At 47.3% G+C, this 23,476-nt stretch overlaps 1 protein-coding gene across 2 annotated transcripts in view; it reads right to left on the reverse strand.

Annotated features, from left to right (window-relative positions):
• Positions 1-23,476, reverse strand: part of macrod2 (mono-ADP ribosylhydrolase 2) — a 403,152-nt gene that overhangs the window by 127,784 nt on the left and 251,892 nt on the right. For both annotated transcript variants that reach the window (XM_079730230.1, XM_079730229.1), the window contains exon 6: positions 4,589-4,710. In XM_079730230.1, coding sequence (XP_079586356.1) covers positions 4,589-4,710 — 122 coding nt within the window. The remainder of the gene's footprint in view (positions 1-4,588; positions 4,711-23,476) is intronic.

Below are 23,476 nucleotides of genomic sequence, written 5' to 3' on the forward strand. Positions count from 1 at the left end.
AGCGGTGGAATAAGTGAGGCCTGGACTGAGGGCTGAATGGCTTCCAGATGGTGTGTTGGTGTCCCCCTCCCCACGCAGTCTGTCTCCCAGCTTTCTACCTGACAGACTCTGCAGACGGAGGAGATTTGAAGCAGCATACCATGACCAACTGAGGCAAAAGACCAACACGAGCCATCTCCTCTCATGCATGTACAGCATGCCATGTATGATCCAGAGAACGCAGGGCCTCCCCAACGCAAACATCCATGGGACAACAGAGACGGACATGTGTGTGCAAGCATGTGCTTATGAACGCACACACACATACATACACACAGGCTTGCACACACACACACACACACACACACACACACACACACACACACACACACACATATACTCACACATCCATAGGACAACAGAGACTGACATGTGTGCAAGCCTAGCATGTGCATGCATACGCACACACAGGCGCACACACACACTCACAAATATACACACACACACACACAAAACACACACACACAGGAAAGGATATCCAGGCAATCATGCTGTCATGGGGGGGGATAGGGTGAAAGAAAGGTCTGAGTCAAAGTTTGAAATCAGCCTTTCAAGCTTATCCAGTGAGATTTTGAATATGCCTCTCTGTCACACCGAGTGCCACCTCAAGACATCAACACCATCGCCGAAAGTCTTTCTCTTTCATTTCCCGGCCCATTCACTGGCGCGGCAATGCTGAGTATTGCGTTTCCCCAAAACGGCCAGCCCTTTCCAAATGGACCATAATAACACAGCATGCTCCATATATCAGCACACCCATGATGAGACCTATTTATTGTGTCCTGGCACAAGAAAATATTGACAGTCTGTTGGAGCGGCTTGGCTGCCATCGACCGACAAGCCAGGGTTATTATCATAACTCATACCGGTCCAAATCAGGGCCCAGCCTCGGCTGTAGGTTTTCCCCTCACCGCAATTTCCTCTGGAAATGCTACGCAGGCAGCCGGCTTGAGGGAGGAGAAGCCAGGGCTTCTCGCCCATGTTGCTGCTGCATGTATTTTTTTTGTTCCCGGGCAGCACGGCTCCCTCGGGGGGTGTTTCACGACCCGGACGGTGGGGTGGGTGCACTGGCTGGTGGGCCGTGGTCATCCAGAGCTACAGAGAGAGTTCAGACAGGCTGCCCTCACTGGCTGCGGAGAAACACACTCTTCTGGGCCCAATTTTGTAGTTCTTTTTAAAACTCATTCCATTGCAATCGTTTCCCCCCCCCCCCCCCCCCCTGTTCAGTGCAGGAAGAGAGGACAGACTCCAATCGAACCCTCTGATGCTGGGCTGGAGACAGAGACAGAGTGAGGTTGTTGAAGGCTGGAGCAGACAGCTTCCAGATAGCCCTCAAATGCCTGGTCTGGGGGTTAAATGGCAGGTTTCCTTGGCTCAGGCCGACCATCATTCTTCATCTGAAAGCCATCCCTCAGTAAGGCTCTGAACTTGCAGTTCTACCTCACATCAATTCAATGGGGGAAAGAAAAAACACACATCTGCTTCTGCATCGGCGTAGCGTAGGAAAAAATAACACGTTTTAGGAATATACCGGCAGACTACTGAGAATATTCCCTTTCAATAAGTTATATTCTGAACTCTAAGCTATACAGAATGTGGCAAAAACTGCTTCTTTTGGATGCCATATTTGAGATACGTTGATAGTAACATCAGAATTTACTTTAGGGTAAAGTAGGTTATTTTATTCTAAAATACCGATTTTGTAGACAATAATAAATTGTAGATACAGATATCCTAAAGATATGGGTCAACTGAAACCACTATTAGCATTTGTTGGCTAGCTTCAATCATTCCCCCCCCCCCCCCCCACGCTGCAGAGCTTAGCGTTCAAGCGCCTCCAGTACGTTGGAATAACCTGTTTGCCGATCGTATGACTGAAACCCGAACACACCTGACGCTGGAAGAATGTCTGCTAAGACCCTGGCTCAGAGAGCTCTGAGAAGGCCGGAGCCCACACTCAACATGTCTCGCTGCATATCAGAACAGGCGAGACAGAAAGAAATCAAGGCAACATCCTTATTTGGAGGAAGCAAAGGCCACGTCCCGTTCGCAGATGCTGTACCAAGGCCGAAAAGAACTGCAACTCAGACAAATATAATGACTGGTCTCGTCCTACAAGGCCAGTCAATCACAGAGCCCCGCTGATTCCACTGAGAGCTCTGCTCGGAACAAAGCAGCTGTACAAATAAATTAGAGCGGTTCCAGCCAGCTCCCAGAAGAAAAACAAAGACAAGGAATCAACTGAAACCCTGCTCACCCGAATGACAGGAAACCGCTATCACAGGAGAGTTGGATACAGAAACAAGGGCTGAAATTAAAGACATCTTTGGAACGCGCGTACCGCAAAACAAAGGTGAGAGGGTTTGCAAGGTGACGTGGAGGGAGGATGTGGAAGGGAGGTGGGCAGACTTTTTAAAGACAGCCGTAGGCCCTTGTTCTCATCGGTAGCCCTCTCCTCTGATCTGAGCTCCAGGCTGGCCCTGGGCATTCAATTCCTCCTCAACTTAAATTGAAGGATGCAGAAACCGCTAATGCAAAACAGTAATTCACTCTAGAGCGTGAATTAGGATAGATTGTGATTTCTTTAATCTGAATAAATGTCACAATTATACTTTCTGCCCGGGAATAAGCAAGCAGACTCACAAAGGGGAATTACTAAGTTGTCATTGCCGTCCGCATTGAGACCGGCTCTGTCGTTTTTTTCCCTATCGCCATTAAATATGACAATTGATCTGCCTGTGATGAGCCTCTGGGTCTATTGATTGGAGCTGAGCTGATTCAAGGCTATTTGGTCGCAGTGCTGATTTGTTTACCATTTCATGGTAGATCAACAGCAGACCATGGGGCACCAGGATGGATCACATGCAAAGCACTGTCTGGAGGCTTAGGCTCAGAAAAGGGTATGACTGACTGGTTTGTGATCAGTTGTGGTCTGGGGTATTGCTTATCCAGTGGTTCTTAAACTGGTTTAATGTACCGCTTCTTAGGCGCTATTTCAAGCAAGTACCCTTCCCCAAAACATTTTTGGGAGTAAAAGAAAAAATAATGAATAGAAATATAGGCAAGTGTAAACATCTACATCAAACGTTGCAAATATCTACAGTTTTGTAGGAGACATGGGCTTGCGATTTTTGTCATTGATTTGAAAGGTTTACCAAAGAGATTTAATGTATTTTATTGGTGGTGGACTCATTTTACAAATGTTAAGAGCCAATATTAAATATATATATTATATATACACACACATTTTCCACGATTTACTTACCCTGTATCTTTGAGCATTCATGACATCAGTTTGTATTTGTTTTATTATTTACTTAACCCATTTGTGCCGGCTGCTGCGCGGCACAAATGGGTTAACAAACTATTCGTAGTTCATTAAATAAAGTTTAATCAGCCTAATGAACTGGAAATCCTCTCAACAGAGGTGAATGCATCTCAAAAGTTAGAATAAACTGCCTTAAACGTGTCACTCATTTAAACTTGAACCAGATCAAAGAGCATTTGATTTAATACTGGGTATTAAGGAGATTTAGTGTGTACATCATTTCTCACCATGGCAATGTGTTTCTTCCTCAGTTCATTAGGCACAGTGAAGTTAATAATCTCTTGGTAATAACAATGCAGGGGTATATACACTAGAGATAGTTTTAGGCAGCATTATGTAAATTAAATGTAAAATGTTTGCTTTAAGACAAAGTGTATTATATTATGGAGACTCAGCAAAATATATAAATACATATATATATATATATATATATATATATATATATATATATATATATATATATATATATATATATATATATATATATAAATATATATAAATATACATGCCTTGCTCAATGGAAGGAATTCTGTGTCCTGAATAAACATTGATAGATCCTGATTCCTTCCCTTAATCTAAGTTGTACGTAAAAGTGAGCTACATCTAATGTTTGCAGCTACTTCTGTTGCTGCATCACACACTACTAGGAGGAACCCGCACAATTGTAATGAGGAAGATTTTATAATTAGGCTGAGACCATTATATCTTCTTGATATACTAAATAGATCCTAAGTAAATTAATGTTTTTACGTATTTCATAACATAACCAGGTTAAAACCAAACAGTTGGCAGGCACTTTTTACACTTGGTTGTGCCGAGACACTGCTGAGATTGTAAATAAACAAAAATGGTAACACGTCTACATTTACTTACCATTTTATGCCAAATACACAAGGACATGAATAGTTGAAAAATTAAATATCGCTGATCATAACATTTATGCTTTTAATGAATATGCTTTGCGTTTGAATTGGTTAAGTTCTTTTTAAAATATTTAATTTGTATTTTTTAACCCGTTACAATGAATGATGGTGTTCCCCAAGGTTGATTGAATTGTACATTTGTGATTGTGATTGTGCGCATAATGTCATGTACCCTTATCATCGCATCAGACATCGATAATTTAAAAGCCTTTTACCAAAATTATACTGTTTCAAAAAATAAAAGTTTCCCCCGCTTTGAAACTCCACAGACCTTTTTCCGCCACACAGCAGCACTTACCACAGTGGTCAGATTGTTGTCCACCAGTAGCTTCAGGGAGTTCTGGTAGCAGGCGCTGAGGTCACTGCTCTCAGAAGGGCCGGCGCGACCTCTCGCCATAGGCCCCACAGTGTGGATCACATCTGAGAGAGGGAGAGGACCACAAAGAGACCAACGATGACTTCAACTGACCCTCAAACTCAAGAGCCTGTGTGTGCATATTTGCTACGTTTGATGTTTGACCTATAAATTGGTTTTGGTTGCTCATATAATAATCGCCACAAAATAATGTTATTGCAACAACGGCATACAAAATATAGCACTAACAATACTTTTACAATGAGTCAATGGCCCAGACACGGCCAAGCCTGCAGCCTTAGAAACACATTCTCTATAAGATTAATAAAACAGTAGCAAAGGACCATTTGAAAATGAGTTTCGAGATCACTTTATGCCACTTATTCAAATATTCATATATCTGCCCTCCCCCTGCATAGTAATGCATCTGCCTGTCAATCAGGGACCTCCTTGCTGGGCTGAATTGGGAGAAATGCAGTTCCTTAATTGAATCATAGGGCTGATGAAAGGAAAATAAGCGACTCCAAGACATGGCTTGACAGCAACATAATCTTTCACATTCCGGCTGACTTACTCTGGCCTACTTTATGTGAACAACAATAACCCCAAAATACAAAAGACCCAACAACAAACATACAAAAACGGGATTGCAGAAACATCCATATATATCGAAAAAGCCAAAAAGAGAGATAAACAAAATGTACAAGAGACAGATAAATAAAATAAAGGAAAGTATGTTAATCCAAGGATGAACTGCCAAGATCCACCCCAGTTAAATTCTGAGCACGATGAGTACATGTATGATCATAAAAAAAGTAATTGACTAAATAAGGTTAGGGTATTTCCTAACATAGACTTGTATTTTAAAGTGGTGGCCGACCTAAGATGAATCACTAAGGTCATAAACTCAGTGGTGCGATGCCATGTTACTGCTGTAATTAATAATATTAGGCACTGCTGTGTGCACCCAGCATATTCAGAAGATTTCAAGGTATAAGAGAGAGGGAATTTAATTAGTTTAAAAGATTTGGCTTTACATTTCGCATAAATCACCATTTATAGCCTATACAATATTAATCAGTTAATACTCTTTGTATATATAAACCCCTGGTTGAATTACGTAGGTACTTTCATTTAGGGTCGGGTTATATGTGGACAGGGGAAAGAGAAGCCCAGCTAAAGGGCTTTGAGTCAAACGCAATGAGACAACAGCTATTTTCCTCCGTACTTTCTCACTAACCACACAGTTTCTCCCAGTTCAGCTTCCACCCTTTGCTTGGCGATTTGTCCAGCACATACGCTTTATCCCCTTCTCCACTTGACCATGAATCATTAAAAGATTAAATTTTGGATCTGGGCCAATGTGATGAAACGCAAATCGGGGCCAGCCACCATCCAGTGGACCTGGCCACTGTTGCGAGAGGTCAACTTTTTACACTTCAAGAAACAAGATGCTTTTATTGAATTGCCGAACTATGGCGAGGTTGTACTGTAATGAGACCGCGGCTGTCTAAAGTATTGTCTCTCTCGGCAGCATATCCCCACTGGAGATTGCATTGCACAATATGGCCATACTGGGGCACGTGGTGGGCTTGTGCTTTTCGTGCATAATTCATGAGCGTCTTCACGACACGAACGGCAACATGCCAATTAGAGAGTGGCCGAACGCCAGCACGCAGACTGCGGAGTGAATTCATGAAAATTTAAACAGTTCTTATCTCGCCAGTGCCCATGTTTCCCCTTCGCACCTGCAACACTTCCACGTCAAAGATATATTTGTACAGCAAAGTTTTAGTAAGGTGAAAGACATGTTTTTCGCTTTGTAGATACGGCTCGGTATGAAATGGTACTCCGTCTGGAGAGCCAGTTTAGGAGGGGTGGTGTCGGGAACGTAGGCTGGAGTGAACAATTTGTTGTGACGTGTTGTTACTTGAAGAAATGTGATGGATATATTTGTAATGACAAGTGATTGCTCCATTAGTCGAGCGGTAAAAAAGAAAAAAGTTAAACCCTTAATTAGAATTGACATCATTGATGACAAAGGGTGTGAAGTTGGAAACAGGTATTTTTTGGTTTAAATAAAAAATAAAAGCATAAAATCATTTTCAGGCACATTTCTTAAGCCAACGATTATTTTTCTAAAGGATTCGGCGAATGCATTTCTGAGCTAAAGAGCTAGTTGTTTCAGGCATTCCCATGCATTTGAATCCATGTATTATACAGATATGGTCTTTGTTATTAAAAAAACAAAACCCACATTTTCTCTTTTAGCAAGATGAAAAATCCCCATCAGATAATTCATCCATTACGGTTATTTGGGCTGTTTCTCCCTTTATGTGTACAATCATCTGCTTTTATCGTCAGCTTTCTCTTAGACCTGGCAGACATACATCACTGTATCAGCGGGCCTTCACTGTGCGGAAAAAACACACAAACATGCAGACACATATACAAAATTATTCCTGCAATATTTCCATACGATAGGCACATAAATCTCTATCCTAGCGGGGGAATAAACCATGGTGATGGATTACCAGTGTTCCTCTGTTTGGGGCCTGAAACTGATTGCTTGCATGATAACTGCAGGAATTAAGAGAAATGTCCTGACAAAACCCACGAAACAAACCCTGTATAGAACACAATCACATGTGAATCTATAGAGGAGATTGTATACGCAAACGAGGAAGTACGATTTCATTGCCTGAGGCCAAATTTGAAATGGGTGTGTGATTGTATGAAAAAAGCAGAAAGAGGGATCCGTTGCATACACAATGGAATACTACTGTATGCTCAGCAACAGTTGAGAGTTAGACAGTGTATTGTAAGGAAGGAAAGAGAGAGAGGCAGAGATGATTCATTAAGGATTAACATTGAGAAATAGGCATACACAAAGACAGTGATTCCCCTGTACTTATTTTTAACATAGTTACAAGTGCGTCTTAATGCATCTGCGTTAAAGAATATGGACATAATAAAGAAGTCTGCAAACAAAGTGACTCTTCCAAATGGCCATCCGTATTCAAGGCACTCATTCAAGGAGATTCAAACTTCAATACTACTCTCTTACCAATAGAAACATTGGTAAAAACATGCAACGAATGTGAATAAGAATTTCAGAAGTGCAGTATTGTATGAAGTGGAACAAGGACGACGAGAGCCTTTTTGTTGCACATGCGCGCGTGTGTGTGTGTGTGTGTGTGTGTGTGTGTGTGTGTGTGTGTGTGTGTGTGTGTGTGTGTGTGTGTGTGTGTACTGTTACCGGCCATGAAGCTGCTAAGCAACTCCAATAGGCAGCAGCAAACCGTATTATCATGGTTCTAATTCGATGCTGTTCCCACTCTAGAGGTCAAAATATGAACCATGATATGTTGATAATGCTACACACAATTGAAGCAATCTTTCGCCCTAGATTGGCGATGTTTTCGGTTTTAAAATTTTGGCCTGGGTTGTGGAATGGAATTGGTTAGTGTGTGGTGTGCTGTGTTTGTCAAATAATTTCCTTCCACACACTAAACTACCAAAACTGTTAAATGTATCTTAATCTATCGTTTTGTACACCAATTTCTCACGTTTTGTCAATTAGAAAATAGTCTAGTGTGTGCCCAGCATTACAATTCCAAACCAGCAGGCAATAATCACACTGCTGACGCGCTCCCCGGTGGAAACAGTGTTCCACGCTTAAAAATCAACAAAGCAAGTAATGGCGTACAGTTGATTAAGAAATTCTGCCAAAATTGTATTTAAGTGCTGGCACGGCATTAAGCCTCTTTGTTGGGTAACCCAGAATCTCTTCGGGAGAGAGTGGCTTATTATTATGGATTATTTGTTTTTTCAAGAGCTTTTCTTGTGCTTGAGAGTTTAGTGTCTCGATAAGGACACTACTTTCTGCATGACTGATGCTGAAACCACTGACTCTTAATGTGGCCTCTATAGTTTGGCTTCACTGCAGTGGTCGCAGTCGAGTTCTCCACAGCTTTTAAAGCCCTGATATAGCATGCAAGATATCTCATGGTTTGTGTTTTGTTTGTGTGTGCCTCTCTGCAGTACCATCCATACACGTCTGAACCTGAAGACCTATGGTAAAATAGTGCAAAGAATTCTGGGAGTAATCCCTGTGAAAATCTGCTGTGAAGGTGTTTCATCCTAGATATTCTAAGTGTGCCATGGAGCTTGGATGAGAACACGGTTTGTACAGATATTTAATTAAGAAGGACGGAATAGATTGATGAATTACATAAAATGCAGCTTGATGTACTGCATGTGATATTTTATCAATCCACTTTTATAACTATTCCTATATTATGCACCAAAATACTGAAAAAAAATAAAACAAGTAAGGATTCACTCCTACTAAAAAATGGTTGAGATCACGTCTCCAAAGTGTTAAAATTAATATTAAGAAAACCTGAGCAGAAATACACATTGTGTGAAGCACCTGTTGTTATTTAAATCAGGGGCCTCATCATCGAACCAAAAGGTTAATAAACGATGGCTTCTTGGTTTTTGTTGTTTCTTACATTCAATATTAACATGCTCGAACATGAATACGACGTGCTGGTGGTTCCCAATGAGCCACTCCCATCCCTGAGGCACGCTCGACGGCTTCTAAACCTAGTGACCGACCACTGACCGTTGACCACCTAACTTAATTTTCCCGTCTTGTGTTAATGGATTTTTCAAGCTGTTTCACTCACTTGATATTTAGCTTTTATAAGGTGCAAAAGTTTATAAGGTGCAAAAGTTTGAACTACATAACACAGAATCTAAAATGTGCCTATTGTCTTAACGTCCAATTATATAGTAACTGAATGCAAATAACTTATTTTGGTAAATAAGATATCTAAAAAAATATCTTTACGATCTAAAAATATGTTTTCTGGCACTATGTAGTCACTACAGTCACACACTGACTGTTTAGTGGCAAAAATACTAAATCAATCAAAAACCCGATACCTACAGTATGTAAACGATGACCATATACCATCCACACCGCATCGACTAAGCCCAACCTGCCAGCCCTACAACCCCACCCTGCTGGCTGCCGTGAAATGACCCCCAACGTCTCCGGTCTGCCCTTGCTCGGGCCATCTGCACGACATAATTTCACGGCTGTTATGAGTGCGATCAGACGGCATCAGCGGCTGACGAGGTAAGCAGGAGGGAGGCGCGCGGAGGTAGTTACGCTACATGAGCCAAACACGCGGGCGTGGGCATTCTGGAGCGATTCGTGTTCGCCGCGTGGGACCCGACGCCATCCATGCTAACGACGTTTCGTCGTTAGCATGGATGCTAACACAACACGGTGTGGATGGGGTAAACAGCCCGGGGTTACCGTGTCCGGGCCTCATATGTCCACAGCCTGAAGGCATTCTCGAGCGAGACGCCCCCCAGCCTGCTCCTTGAAAGGCATCGGAATACAGGAAGGTCACTCGAGGGATGCTTCCTAACTGGCTTCCTCCTCCCCATACCAAAACAACTGCACAGCTCACACTGGGAAATTTAAACCGGCTTGGCAGCGTCACGGTTAAAATAAAGAATATTTATCGACAGAGCATGGATGAAAGGCCATCTTTCACCACTCTAGTGTGTTTGTTCAGGGATGGCTGAACCGGCGACCATGGTTATAGTAATGAAGTACGTCCCGGGATGATTTCTCGTCCGCACACTCTCCGCATGCATACAGCTGTCGCCGAGCACGGCTAAATGAAGTGTGTACATGGGGGCGTTTAGCCAAACAGGGGCGACCGACAACATGCCAAGAGGCAGGGGTGGTTGTTGTGGATCATTCTCTGGTAAAGCAGATTCAACCTGCTCAGAGCGAAAAAGTTGCCGTGTGGGTTGTTTTTTTTTAGCGTACTCCCTTCACTGGTGATAAATTGTTAAAATAGAGCACATTAAAGGATACTGAAACAAACTGAATGTGCTTCGATAAAAATGGCAGTGAGATGATTCTTGTGCGCAGAATGATTAACATTTGCAATTAAAACAGCGGCCCAAAAAGATTCTCAATCCAGTCCAACAGACAGGGCTATGAATGCTAACTGGGTGTTCGACAGTGTGTTGAATTAAGCACCGAGTTTGTGTTGGTAGTTAGAGAGGAGAATTAAATAGTTCCCAGAGGAGGTTGGCTGAGGGCCAAGCGAGAGAGAGCAGGTTATTGACCAAAGCACAGAAGCAGGGGTTGTCCAGACAATTGAGATTATGTAACATGGTGCAATGGAACAAGGTTCCAAGTGATGAAAACATACACAGTCTAATGTGGGATCTTCATAGGACTTCAAAAGAAATATACACACACACCAAGCAGAAAAACACAAACGCAATGAAAACACGACGTGTTATTTAACATTCGCCGTCAAAATAAATAAATAATTTACAGTTATATTTATATATATCATTTTTTATCGGTTACGCATCCATAAATTCACAAGACGCCTTCCAGACGGTGATTTGTAGAGACAACATCTCCTGCTGTCATGTGAGCAGCAGTACACAGAAAGGGAAAATAAAAAACACACGGCCGTGAACGCGTGTATTTCATGTCTATCCTCGGCGTGTGCGCGCGTCTCCCAACGCAAACGTCGGCAGCGTACATCGTCTGCATGTGGCGCACTGGCAAGGGATGCGAGTGATCAAGCTGTGACCTTAGTGCTGCCGTGTTCGGGTGCCATGTAAGAGTGGTCCGGGCGGCGTCTGCTGGGACGGGCGGGGGGGGGGGGGGGGGGGGACAGGGAACTCAACCAGCAGCCCCACCAGATGTCGTTCTCCTGGAGCTCTGGGCTCCCTGCAACATTCCTGCTAAGCCTGGAACTGCTGGCGGGCGACGCTGCTCTGGGCAATGTGCAGCGGGCCGCCCTCTTCCTCTCTCTCTCTCTCCATCTCTAACTCTCTCAATCTCTCTCTCTCTCTCTCTCCTCTGTGCAGCCTGGCTGTCTCTTTCTCGCTTCTCTCTCTCTCCTCTGTGCCTGGTTCTCTCTCTCTCTCTCTCTCTCTCTCTCTCTCCATCTCTCTCTCTCTCCTCTCTCTCCTCTCCGCTCCTCTCCTCTCCCCCCCCCTCCCTCCCGGGGCTTTTGTCAGATGCTTGGTCTGGTGACGTATGAATACACAAGTGGCTTTAGCACGGAGAAGACAGAAGGTAGGGCTCGCCCAACAACAGCAGCCCCACACGCACGCACGCACACAGGCATGTACACCAGCGGCATACACACGCAGGCATGCGCGACCGCACCTTCCTGTGTCTGGGGTACCCGGGCCGGATGCACGCCATCAAAATACATTATTTACATGGTGGCAGTATTTATATCTTTAAAGCTGTGAAGCATCATATGCTTGTTCTAAGTAAGGTGATTTCATGAAACAGTAGCTATGTATTCAAATATTCATGAAAGAATGAAAGATACATGAAGTAAATGGAAAATAATATTCAGATAATATAATTATATATTATATAATAATATTCAGATAATATAATGTGCCCCTTTCTAGGAGTACTCACTGTAGATGGCAATGGGGTTCTCATTATTGTCTTGTTCATTTTCCAACAAGTGAATGCCATTTAAAGAATGATCCAACAAATAACGTTTGAGTCTAGTTGTTACATATGAAGGCTGGGTGTTTTCCAATTAGTTGGGGGAAAGAATGTCCAGAGCCCTGACAACAACAGCGCCCACAGAAAACGTGCTTGGCTCTCATTTTACAAGTGCAGACATTGTATTTTTCGTGGTGTCGATAAGAGCCGCTTCGGCTACTCGACAGACCATAATGCCGAAGAGATCTGGCTGGTATTACTCTGGCTCAAATGGTAAGTCTTTTCACTTCGGAGTGCTTCACTGGTGTTTGTGCCTGGGTTTACATGACCGAGGCAGACGGGTCTCGTAGTGAAAACTGCCACATTAGCTCGCTAATGGGTTATGTGTGGCTGCGTATGCAGCATTTTGCTAACGACTTAGCCGCCGCGGTGCCCTGTTACAGGGTGGGGTTTAAAAATGTCAACTGTAAAGAAATACACTGCGCTACTACACCAGATTTGATTTAAAAACAATCAAACACACACACACACACACACACACACACACACACACACACACACACAAACAAACAGGGCCTTAGCAGTACATAGCACACCTGCCTTTTAAAATAAAAACCTTCCACATCCCTGATGATAGAACCCCACAGTCCATTTTTCTGAGGCTGTATCTGCATTCTCCCCCTGCGTCGTGCCGAGCTCCATGAATCTCCCCTGGGTGTGTCGGGCAGGTGTACACCCACCACCACAACCACCCACCACCACCACCATCACCACCACTACCACCCCCACCACCGGCACATTACACCGCCGCCATGCCTCACACACAGATGCGGTGGCAGTGGCGGTGGCGGAGATAAATGAAAGCGAAAGCAAAAGTGAAAGTGGCCCCTTCCCAGACGCTGGGGATAAAACCCTATTTCAATTAAGACAGGTGTGCCCCGACGTCGATCTGATGGCAGGAGACAATGCCGGGTGGATAAATTAAACACACCCCTGATTTCGGCAACATGTGTCTCCTGCTCTCCGAATTATCCTAATGACAGTAATTACCGAAGGCGCATTAAGGTCTGTGTTTGGTTAAATAAGGGTTAGGCCCGGTGGTATAAATAGCACCGGGTGTGATTGTGTTGGTCTCTACCTCGTGCTGCCGCTGCTGAATCACCGCTGCTAAGATTTGGAGCTCTCAGAGGGTTATCCAATGTGCTCTGGGCAGTCGCTATGATAATAATAATAATAATAATATTAATAATGATTCAGGTAATTAGACATATAACTATATAAATAATTCATTTATACAGCGATTTTCAAGAGCTATAACTCAAGTACTTTGCATATGGGGTGTGTTTGTGTGTGTGTGCTTGTGTGTGTGTGTGTGTGTGTGTGTGTGTGTGTGTGTGTGTGTGTGTGTGTGTGTTGTGTGTGTGTGGTTGGGAGTCACTTGTCACCCACTACCAGCTTAGCCCTCACCTGGGACATCCGAACGCTCACCACCCACTAGGATGTTGGAGAGGTGAGAAATGATTCCCTCCAACAAGAGATGATGGTGGACTAGAGCCGTGTGTGTGTGTGTGTGTGTGTGTGTGTGTGTGTGTGTGTGTGTGTGTGTGTGTGGTGTATGTGTGCATGCGTGTGCATGTGTTTTTGTGTGTGTGTGTGAGGGAGTTTGTGTGTGGGGGGTTAACTGGCATGCATCGTTAAAACTTTAACGGACATGAATGACATGAAGTATTAATGGGATATATTAGTTGTTCTTTTTGCTGTTTTTCCCTCTCAGGTTCAAAGCCATAGTAAGCTGGCACCACACCAATAGGGCAGGTGGGGGGGGGGGGGGCGGAGACCATGTTATCACATATCCAAACATTTGCCATGGAGCCGAACAACTCGCTGACAGTGAGGAAGGTACAGAGAACACAATGAGCTGTAGGGGGCTGCAGCATCTCACACTGACACAGAGGGAGAGCGAGAGTGAGGGAGAGAGAGAGAGAGAGGGAGAGAGACACACACACACACAGAGGAGAGGAGAGCGAATCACAGAGGTAGAGCGAGAAAGAGACACATAGGGAGAGAGAGAGAGGGAGGGGGAGAGAGAGAGAGGCACAAACAGAGGAGATGAGGGGGGGAGAGAGAGGGGAGAGAAAGACACACACAGAAGAGAGGAGAGAGAGTCACGCACAGAGGAGAGGAGAGAGAGAGAGAGAGTCCACACAGAGGGGAGGAGAGAGAGGAGAGAGAGGGACATAAAGGAAGAGGAAGCGAGAGAGAGACACAGAGGGAGCGAGAGAGGGAGCAAGAGAGAGAGACGCACACACAGACAGAGGAAGAGAGAGAGAGATAGACAGAGAGAGAGAGGAGAGAGAGACAGATAGACAGAATGAGAGATAATAGAGGGATATCAGAGAGACAGAGGAGAGAAAAAGATATGAGAGAGACTAGAGGAGAGAGTGGAGAGGAGAAAGAGAGGGAAGGTGTGTGAGGAAAGATAAAGAGACCGAGAAACAGAGAGAGGAGAGGAAAGGAGAGCGATACAGAGAGCAAAAAGGACCAACCAAAAACACGTCACACTACATCCTTCCTCCCCCCCCCAGTGTTACTCCTCATGTCCCTTAACAACGCAATGCTTTGTGTCCACAGTGATCAGTGACACTGGTGGGACAGCCGATAAGGAGATACAGAAGCTATAAATAGTGTCTGATAAATTGCTTTCAAGATTGGGGATGGGTTTGTGATTGTGTGTGTGTGTGTGTGTGTGTGTGTGTGTGTGTGTGTGTGTGTGTGTGTGTGTGTGTGTGTGTGTGTGTGTGTGTGTGTGTGTGTGTGCGCGCGCGTGTTTGTGTCGACATGCCTGCGTGTTAAGATAGTTTTCCTATCAGGAATGCTATTGTTGATTAGGGCAGAGTGGAGAGATGGGGGGAATTACAAAATTCAATTCTTCTTAAGCCACGCCCGGCTACAGGTAGAAAGGGGACTGAACCTCTCCTCTCTTATGCACCACGGCCCATTCTGTGACTCATGTTGTGTCCTGTATTGAACCAATGACATAATGCGACTAACTACAGCCAAGTATTCCCCCCATCAGGGAGCGGGCTAATTCTGCGGTCTGTCGGACATCATATGGGGACGCTATATTCAAAACACACTGTTTATTGACTGTTATTAATGAATACTGTTATTAATGAATGTTTGATGATGTGGATGTAGGATGGACTGTAACTCTAAAGATAACTTATAAACGATTCCGAGGAGGACTCGGTGTTAATTAGTGAGATAACAACCGATCATCAACAATAACAAATAAACACGCAATTTGTGTGTTTTTGATTGTTTCTGAGGGAAATCATTTTTTGATTCACCCTCTTTTTGAGAGAGATCCTAATCAGTGGGATTGGGATCCCCCCCCCCCCCCCCCCCCCCATTACCAACTCACAGCCCCAGCAGAGAGGACCAATAGAGATGGGTATTATCTGCAAATGTTTTCCCTACCTTTGAGCACCAATCCCACAGACAGCGTCTCACACAGACACACACACACACACACATTCCCTCAGGCACACAAAAAGACGGCAACACACACGCATGCACACTCTCACTGACACACGCAATCCATCCATCCCACCCTAACACACATACACTCTATCTCTCTCCCACACGAACCAACACACACTCTGTCTCTCACATACACACATTCACATACTCTCTCTCTCACACACACAAACACACTCGCGCACACACACACACACATACACACGCACACACACGACACACTATAACGTGGCACCGCAGTTATACATCGCCACAGAATAATCCACAGGAGGGGAAAGCGGGATATGGATTGACAGTAAACCGGCCTCGTCAGCAACATAGGCACACAGGCAGAACGGCTCCGAAGAACCGACGTCCCCCCCCCCCCCCTCAAACACTCCCAGTGAATCCCCCCAAAACAATCCCAACGCGGGGGGGGGGGCGCTATACCAAGCAGCGCAAGGCGGCGTTCGGATCAGAACCCTGTCGGCGTGGAAACAACAAGAGCCGGGCCGACGCACGGCGCATGCACGTGGCCCGCTGGTGGGACACTGATGAGAAAGCCCGACGCCATCAGGGCCCTCGCCCGACGGATCACACCTCTCCTCTGCTCCTCTCCGCCTCCCCCTCCCTTGGAAGAGAGAGAGGGAGAGAGGGAGACACAGGGCTCTAACCTCCCCCACACCAATCCCATCTCCATATGTATTCCTTTGCTTTTGTCACGGCCGCGCTGTATTACATCCCATTACCGAGCCGTGATGGGCGCCGCGATGAAAACAGGCGGGCTGGTGTCGGAGCTGTTTTTCCGGACGCGAGGTCAGGGGGGACCGCCCGTCCGCATTACTCCTCGGGTGTGTTGCGTCGCACGTGAAGCCTGTAGTCGCGAGCCAAACCGGGACGCGCCACGCATACGCTTCGTGTGTTATCCCGCGTATACGTTGACCTCTCGTAGGGTGGCGATGCCGAGGAGCCTTCCTAGTCCAAAGGGACGCGGCCCGTCTACGTTCTGACCTTCTGGTCGATGCTGTAGGATCCTTGGAATCGCTGAGTGTTTTTTTTTCTCTTTTCTCTTTCTCTTTGTGTTGCCGTTACCATGTGAGGACATCAAGATTGTAAAAAATCTTGTTGAGGTTGCTCATGAAATAGGGTGTCTTTGCCAATTCACATGAAAAACATGTTTCATCTGCCTTCATGTATGGGTGTATTCTGGTGGGTGCTTACATGCGATTGTGTGCACGTATGCTTGCGTGCCTGCATCTGTCTGTGTGTGTGCATGTGTGTGTGTGTGTGTGGGGGTTCCTGCGGTGGTCAGGGCCATCAGATAAGCAATGCAAGCAGAAGATAGCAGAGTGCAGCTGTCTCTCACAGGGCCTGCATTAGGGCTGCTAATGGCACCAGGCTCTTTAGGGGCCATGGGGGGGGGGCTCAGGGGGCTTTGAAGACATCGGCGAGGCGGGCGCAACATGTCCATATGTTCAACAAACACAGGAGGCCGCTGAAAGTGCGGTCACCCACATGTAGCACCCACCCCGGAACACGATGTAAGATAAGTGTGTGTGTGTGTATGTGTGTGTGTTAGGGAGAGGGTGTGTATGTGCGGCTGCGTGTGTGTATAAGGGAAAGGGAGGGTGTGTGTGTGTGTGTGTTTGTGTGCGCATGCATATGTGTGAGTGCATTCATTCGTGCCTACATATTTGTGCTTGCTTAGATGAATGTGTTTGTATAGGGCGAGCAGGAGGGAGTAACTCTCTCTCTCTCTCTCGCGCTCTCTCTCTCTCTCGCTCTCTCTCTCGCTCTCTCTCTCTCTCTCTCGCGCTCTCTCTCTCTCTCGCTCTCTCTCTCGCTCTCTCTCTGTCTCTCTCACTCTCTCTCTGTCTCTCTCGCTCCGTCTCGGGTCCAGTCGCGGTCACCATTATTGTAATTACTCCAGCCCTTTCAGACAGAGCCGTATTTTGTTCTTCAGAAGGAATCTGGCAATCGGAGCCACATGCTCCCTCTCCCACTGAACTTCAGTCGGATTTGGGGTAAGGCGTGAGACGGAGGCGGCAGAAGGGCTTCGCTGTGTGGTCCGTTAACACGCGGCCGGCCAAAATCAACACACCACATTAAACGAGAGTACAATTTAGTAATAATTGAGTGAGAAGAGGACGGTGGGAAGGCGGAGCTGGGGGGTGGGGGGGACGACGAAGACGACCGAAGGCCAAGGGGGAAGAAAACAGCCGCAAGGTCTCAGTGAAGAATTTCCCACCGCGTGGGGGGGGGGGGGGGGGTAAAAGGCTGTGGGGCTTTTAACGCACAGATCACACGGGTGAAGCGAGGCAATCAGCCACATCTCTTTCAACCCCCGCCGGCGTGAAAAATGATTACGCCGAGAGCGGGGCGAGCGCTCCCATGCAGGCCTGCCCCTCAGCCCGTCAGCCTCTCAGCCTCTCAGCAGACCGTCCCCGCCGCACGCCTACGGAGAGCTCCGTGACCTTTGAGAGGAAGACTCCTTGAAGGTGGCGCCGCCGCCCCCCCGACGAAAGCGTCTGATTTCAGTTTGAAGCGTAGCCTGACATTCTTCGTGTTTTCTCCATTTCACGAAGCCGCACGTGGACGGGAGAGCGGACAGTGGGGGACAGTGGGGGAGGGTGGAACACAGTCTGCGTTTACCCGGGCGTGAACCCGCGCTCGACGGCGAGGACGACAAAAGGATGTCATCTGGGTTTTGCGCACGGCTCCGGCGCCGTTAGCCGCGTGTGACGCGCCCGAGACGGTTTGAACCGCGTCCGGTTCGCAGATGTGATTGGAGGATTTCAGATGACACATGCGTGCTGCTTCTGCCTTCTGCACTGCGATTTTTCTGTGGTGGTCTGTGTTTTTGTTTTTTCAATCGTTGCGTTTCCTGTCCAGTTACCCGCTTTCGTCTAGGAAGATCTCGAAACCGGCGAAATGGTGATAATAAAATACGGAGGCCGTGCGTGTCACACTCACTAGAATGGAGGCTTGAGAGAGACAACGATAGAAATAGAGTGAGAGAGGGAGAGAGACAGAGAGACATAGACAGAGAGAGAGAGGGAGAGACAGAGAAAGAGACAGAGACAGAGAGCGAAAGATAGAGACAGAGACAGAGACAGAGAGAGCAATACAAGCAGGGAGTCCGTAAACAATGTCACAGAAATAGGTACGTGCAGAATTACACATTCAGACTGAATCAATCAGTGAACGTTTTATACTGAACCGAAATATCACAGAAGAATACCTCAAAAACAAATGTGGTTTTTTTATCCTGTTTTGAGTATCAGGCAGCACATGACAATCCCTGTTGAGGTTGTTGTTGGTGTAGTTTTATTTTTTCCACCAGTGAACTGACTGCACAGTCATTCCAGTCAGTTCGGAAATGGTGCGGGTCTCGGGCCTAAAATACCGGTATTCTCAGTTTCAACAGCCAGACAGGGGGAATAAAAATACAATGAAACAACACAGTCAGAAATGCAATCCTGAAACAGCAGCAGCAGCCACCCCCCTGATAGAAACACAGTGAGACAGACAGGCAGTAACAGCCCATCCAGGCAGAACAACAGAGCACACGGCACCTCCTCCTCAAAGCAGGAAGCTGAACACAGGATATGAGGAGAAATGAGGGAGAGCAGCAGAACAACACGCACTGCACGGATCAGGGACTGCCGCTCAACCCCACGGCGGGCGAGAGAGAGATGGAGAGAGGAAGGGAGAGAGAGAGAGAGAGAAGATGAGAGAGAGAGAGAGAGAGAGAGAGAGAGAAGATGAGAGGTAGAGAGAGAGCGGGAGAGAGATAGAGAGAAGACGAGGGGTAGAGAGATGGGGAGGGAGAGATAGAGAGGAGTGAGAGAGAGAGACAGAACGAGAGGTGGAGCGATGGAGAGACAGATACAGAGAAGGAGAGAGTGAGAGATGAGAAAGAGAGAGAGAGAGAGAGAGAGAGAGAGAGAGAGAGAGAGAGAGAGAGAGAGAGAGAGAAAATGATAGAGAAACATGAGGAGAGGGAAAAAGGGAGAGGGAGAGTGCGAGCGTTGGCGAGAGAGGCACAGAGCCATTTCAGGTCGGGAGGCTATCTGAAGGCTGTGTCTGTCCGCTACGCCCCTGAATACAGACAGACACGGACAAGGTTTTTCACTCGAAAAATCCCACCTCTCACAATTATGAAACTGGGGAAAGAAGGTATATAGTGTACACCTAAAATATAGGAGCCCATATCTACTCAGTGCTCGTGATGGTGTAGAAGATATACCCCGGGTAGGCCTGGCGTGTATTCCCCAGCACAGACCCGAGTCCACTAGACCGCTGTGTGCTTCAAGAGCCTCAACATAGCCTGGAGGCATTTTATTTTTCCCCACATTTCTTTCATCTTAGGCTAGCAGATTTGTTTCACTCCTTGCATGCCTCTGCTTCGTCAATTTCGGTTTACGTAGCGGCACATTTTTTAATTACCACCTCCATCTCTCTCCATTTCTCCTTCCATGTCTCTCTCTGTCTCTTCAGCTCTTTCTCCATCTCTCTTTCCATGTCGCTCTCTGTCTCTCTGTCTTTCTCGCTCTCTCTCCAGGTCCCTCTCCCTCCATGTTTCTCTCTCTCTCTGACTCTCTCTCTCTCTCCATGTCCCTGTCCCTCCATGTTTCTCTCTGTCTTTCTCTCTCTCTCCCGCTATCTCTCTCTCTTCCTCCATGTCTCTCCCTCCATCCCAACATGTCTCTCTGCCACCATGTCTCTCTCTTTCTCTCTCTCTTCCTCTTTCTCTCTGTGTCTCTCTCTCTCTCTCCTTCTGTCTCTCTCTCCCTCTCTGTCTCTCTCTGTATCTCTGTCTCTCTCTCCCTCCATGTCTCTCTCTCTCTCTCCCTCCATGTCTCTCTCTCTCTAAGTCTCTCTGTCTCTCTCGCTATATGGCTCTCTCTCTTTCTCTCTCCTTTTGTATCTCTCTCTCCATGACTCTCTGTCTCCCTCTCACTCTCCCTCCATGTCTCTCTCTGTATCTCTGTCTCTCTCTCTCCCTCCATGTCTCTCTGTCTCTCTCTCCCTCCCTCCATGTCTCTGTCTCTTTCTCTATGTCTCTCTCTCTCTCTCTGTCTCTCTCTCTCTCTATGTCTCTCTCTCTCTCTCTCTCTCTCTCTCTCTCTCTCTCTCTCTCTCTATGTCTCTCTCTCTCTCTGTCTCTCACTCTGTCTCTCTCTCTCTCTCTCTCTGTCTCTCTGGGTGGAGGATCTTCCCGGGCGGCGGGCTGTGATGGTCGGTCTCAGCTGCCCTCCAGACAGCGGACCTCCGTGGGGAAATGGAGATCTCTGCGCTGTGTCCAATCAGTGGCCTGCTCTTATGCAGACCTCTGCGGGCACCTTCTCAATTCATCTCAGAGGTTGTTGCGGTAATATCGCGTGGCGAGACACTCCCGAAACGGGATGAAACACGGAGAAGAATCGGGAGTGGCGCTCGTGTCGTACGCCGAGGGCAATGTCCCACTTCCGTTTGAACCCGAGAGGTTGTGTTTTTGGTGTCTTTTATTTTATTCATCCTTTCCCAAAACATTTCACGCAACAACTGCACAGATCAGGGATAATCCGGTTTCTTTATGGGATGGTGTTAAAGTTGAGCGACTCAGCAGTTTATCGGAAGACCGGTTTCTCGTCGATTACCTCGCTGTCAACGGCCCACCGGGGAATATGAAACATAACAATAATAATTATTATTATAACTACGTACAATATCTACATTTTGCACGGGTAGCATATTCAGGGCATATTTTATGCAGCCTTCGAGGGAGTTTGCAATACAATAACGACTGCAGGATTCTAAACCTGACTCCATCCTATTGATTGCTTGCAAAGTACTGTTCCTCAGACACTTTATTGATAAATGTGTTATGCAGTGCATAGGGAGTGATGCTGTGAGATAACAAATCATGTTATGGTGTGTGTGTGCGTGTGTGTGTGTGTGTGTGCATGTGTGTGTGTGTGCGTGTGTGTGTGTGTGTCTATGCATGTGGGTGTTTTTTTTTTGTGTGTGTGTGTGTGTTTGTGTGCATGCACTTGTGTGTGTGTGTGCGTGTGTGCATGCGTGCCTGCCTGCGTGCATGCGTACGTGCGGGCGTGTGTCAGTCTGTCGGTCTCTGCATTTGGGTCTGTCCTTTCGTGTACATGTGTGTGTTTTTTGTGCGTGTCTGTCCCTGCATTTATGTCTGTCTGTGCGTGCCATGCAAAAATGGGTATTTATTTGCGTGAGTGTGTGTGTGTGCGTGCACGTTTTCCTGGTGTGTCTGTCTGAGAGTAAGTGTGAGCCCAGGGAAAGAAGGCCTGCTCCCATGTTGGGCGCTTGGAAGGAAATTTGTGCAAAGGAAGCAGAACGCTGATGACAGCATGCTTAATTATGTTTTGGCTGGACCTGGGCCGGCTTCTGCCTGGCAGGGCTCTGCGGAGCCTGCTTCTCAGGGGGCGCGGCTCCGACACCATCATTTTGAGGGGGGGGGGGGGGGGGGGGCTGTTAGTATAACCATAACTATATAACTCACCATGTTACCTCCGAGACGCCTCTAAAATACACACGCACAGGTGTGCTGCGGCAGTGGCTGTGGCAAATGCATTGGCCCCTACTTTGGTCCCGTAAGTAAACAGATAACCACCGCTGCATACTGTCCTCAGGGCGCGGGGGGGGGGGGGGGGAAGAAGCAGAGGGGGGAGAGTTAAGGAGGGGCGGGAGGGGGAAGTCTCTGAAGTGAAATATGGGAGCGGTGGACAAGCGAGGGTAAACGCACATCCTGGTGATTTCTGCTAAGGGTGTGACATCGCTGAGGTAACGGCCACTGGAGAGAGTACGGTATCTAGCCGGGGGGAGGGAGGGGGGGTAATCTCGTGCAGACCAAGATACCATCCCTATAGGTTCCCTCCACCCCCCCCCCCTCAAAGCAAAAGCCATTTGTTTTCCGAAAGCACCCGGGATTCATCTCCGGCAAAAGCCAAAAGCAACAACAACTCCGATGAAGGTTAAGGTTTGGACGAGGGATTGCTCCCCCCTGCTCCTCTCTTCTCCTCCCTTCTCCCCCTTGCTCCTCACTTTCTCCCCCCTTCTCCTCCCTCCTCTTCACCTCTCCTCACGTCCCCTCCCTTCTCCTCACTTCCCCTCCCCTTGTCCTCATTTCTCCTCCCTTCTCCTCCTCACGGTTCCTCCAGCAGGGCTCCTGCCCCGCGGCACCGAGGACGGGGGGGGTGCCGCGGGGACGACGGGCAGGCAGGCAGCAGCGCCGACGACCTGGGAAATAAATCCTTTAACAGGTGGCCGGCGTGGAGGAGGGCAGCGCTGTCCTCTCCTGCTGCTGAAGTGGCCGGCTGTTTTATGGGCCCTCATTACAGCAGGCTCCGTAAAAACCTCCGCTCTCTCTCCCTCTGTCTCGTTCCTTCCGCTCGCTCTCTCTCCCTCCATCTCTCCATCCTCCACCCACTACCCCACTCTGCTCTACTCCCCCCCCCCCCCCCCCATGCCGAGCTCCCCTCCCCAGCCATGAAGCCAGCTACCTCTCTCCCCTGTCCTTCATGCCCCCTCCGCCTCCAGGAAGAGAGAGAGGGAGGTGGTGGTGGTGGAGGTGGAGGTGGGGGTGGTGGGGGCGGTGGAGGTGGTGGTGGTGGTGGTGGGGGTGGTGGTGGTGAAGGTGGTGGTGGTGGAGGTGGTGTGGAGGTGGGGGTGGTGGTGGTGGTGGTGGAGGTGGTGTGGAGGTGGGGGTGGTGGTGGTGAAGGTGGTGGTGGTGGAGGTGGTGTGGAGGTGGGGGTGGTGGTGGTGGTGGTGG

Source organism: Pollachius pollachius (genome assembly GCF_949987615.1).
Source record: "Pollachius pollachius genome assembly, chromosome: 2".
NCBI lineage: Eukaryota > Metazoa > Chordata > Actinopteri > Gadiformes > Gadidae > Pollachius > Pollachius pollachius.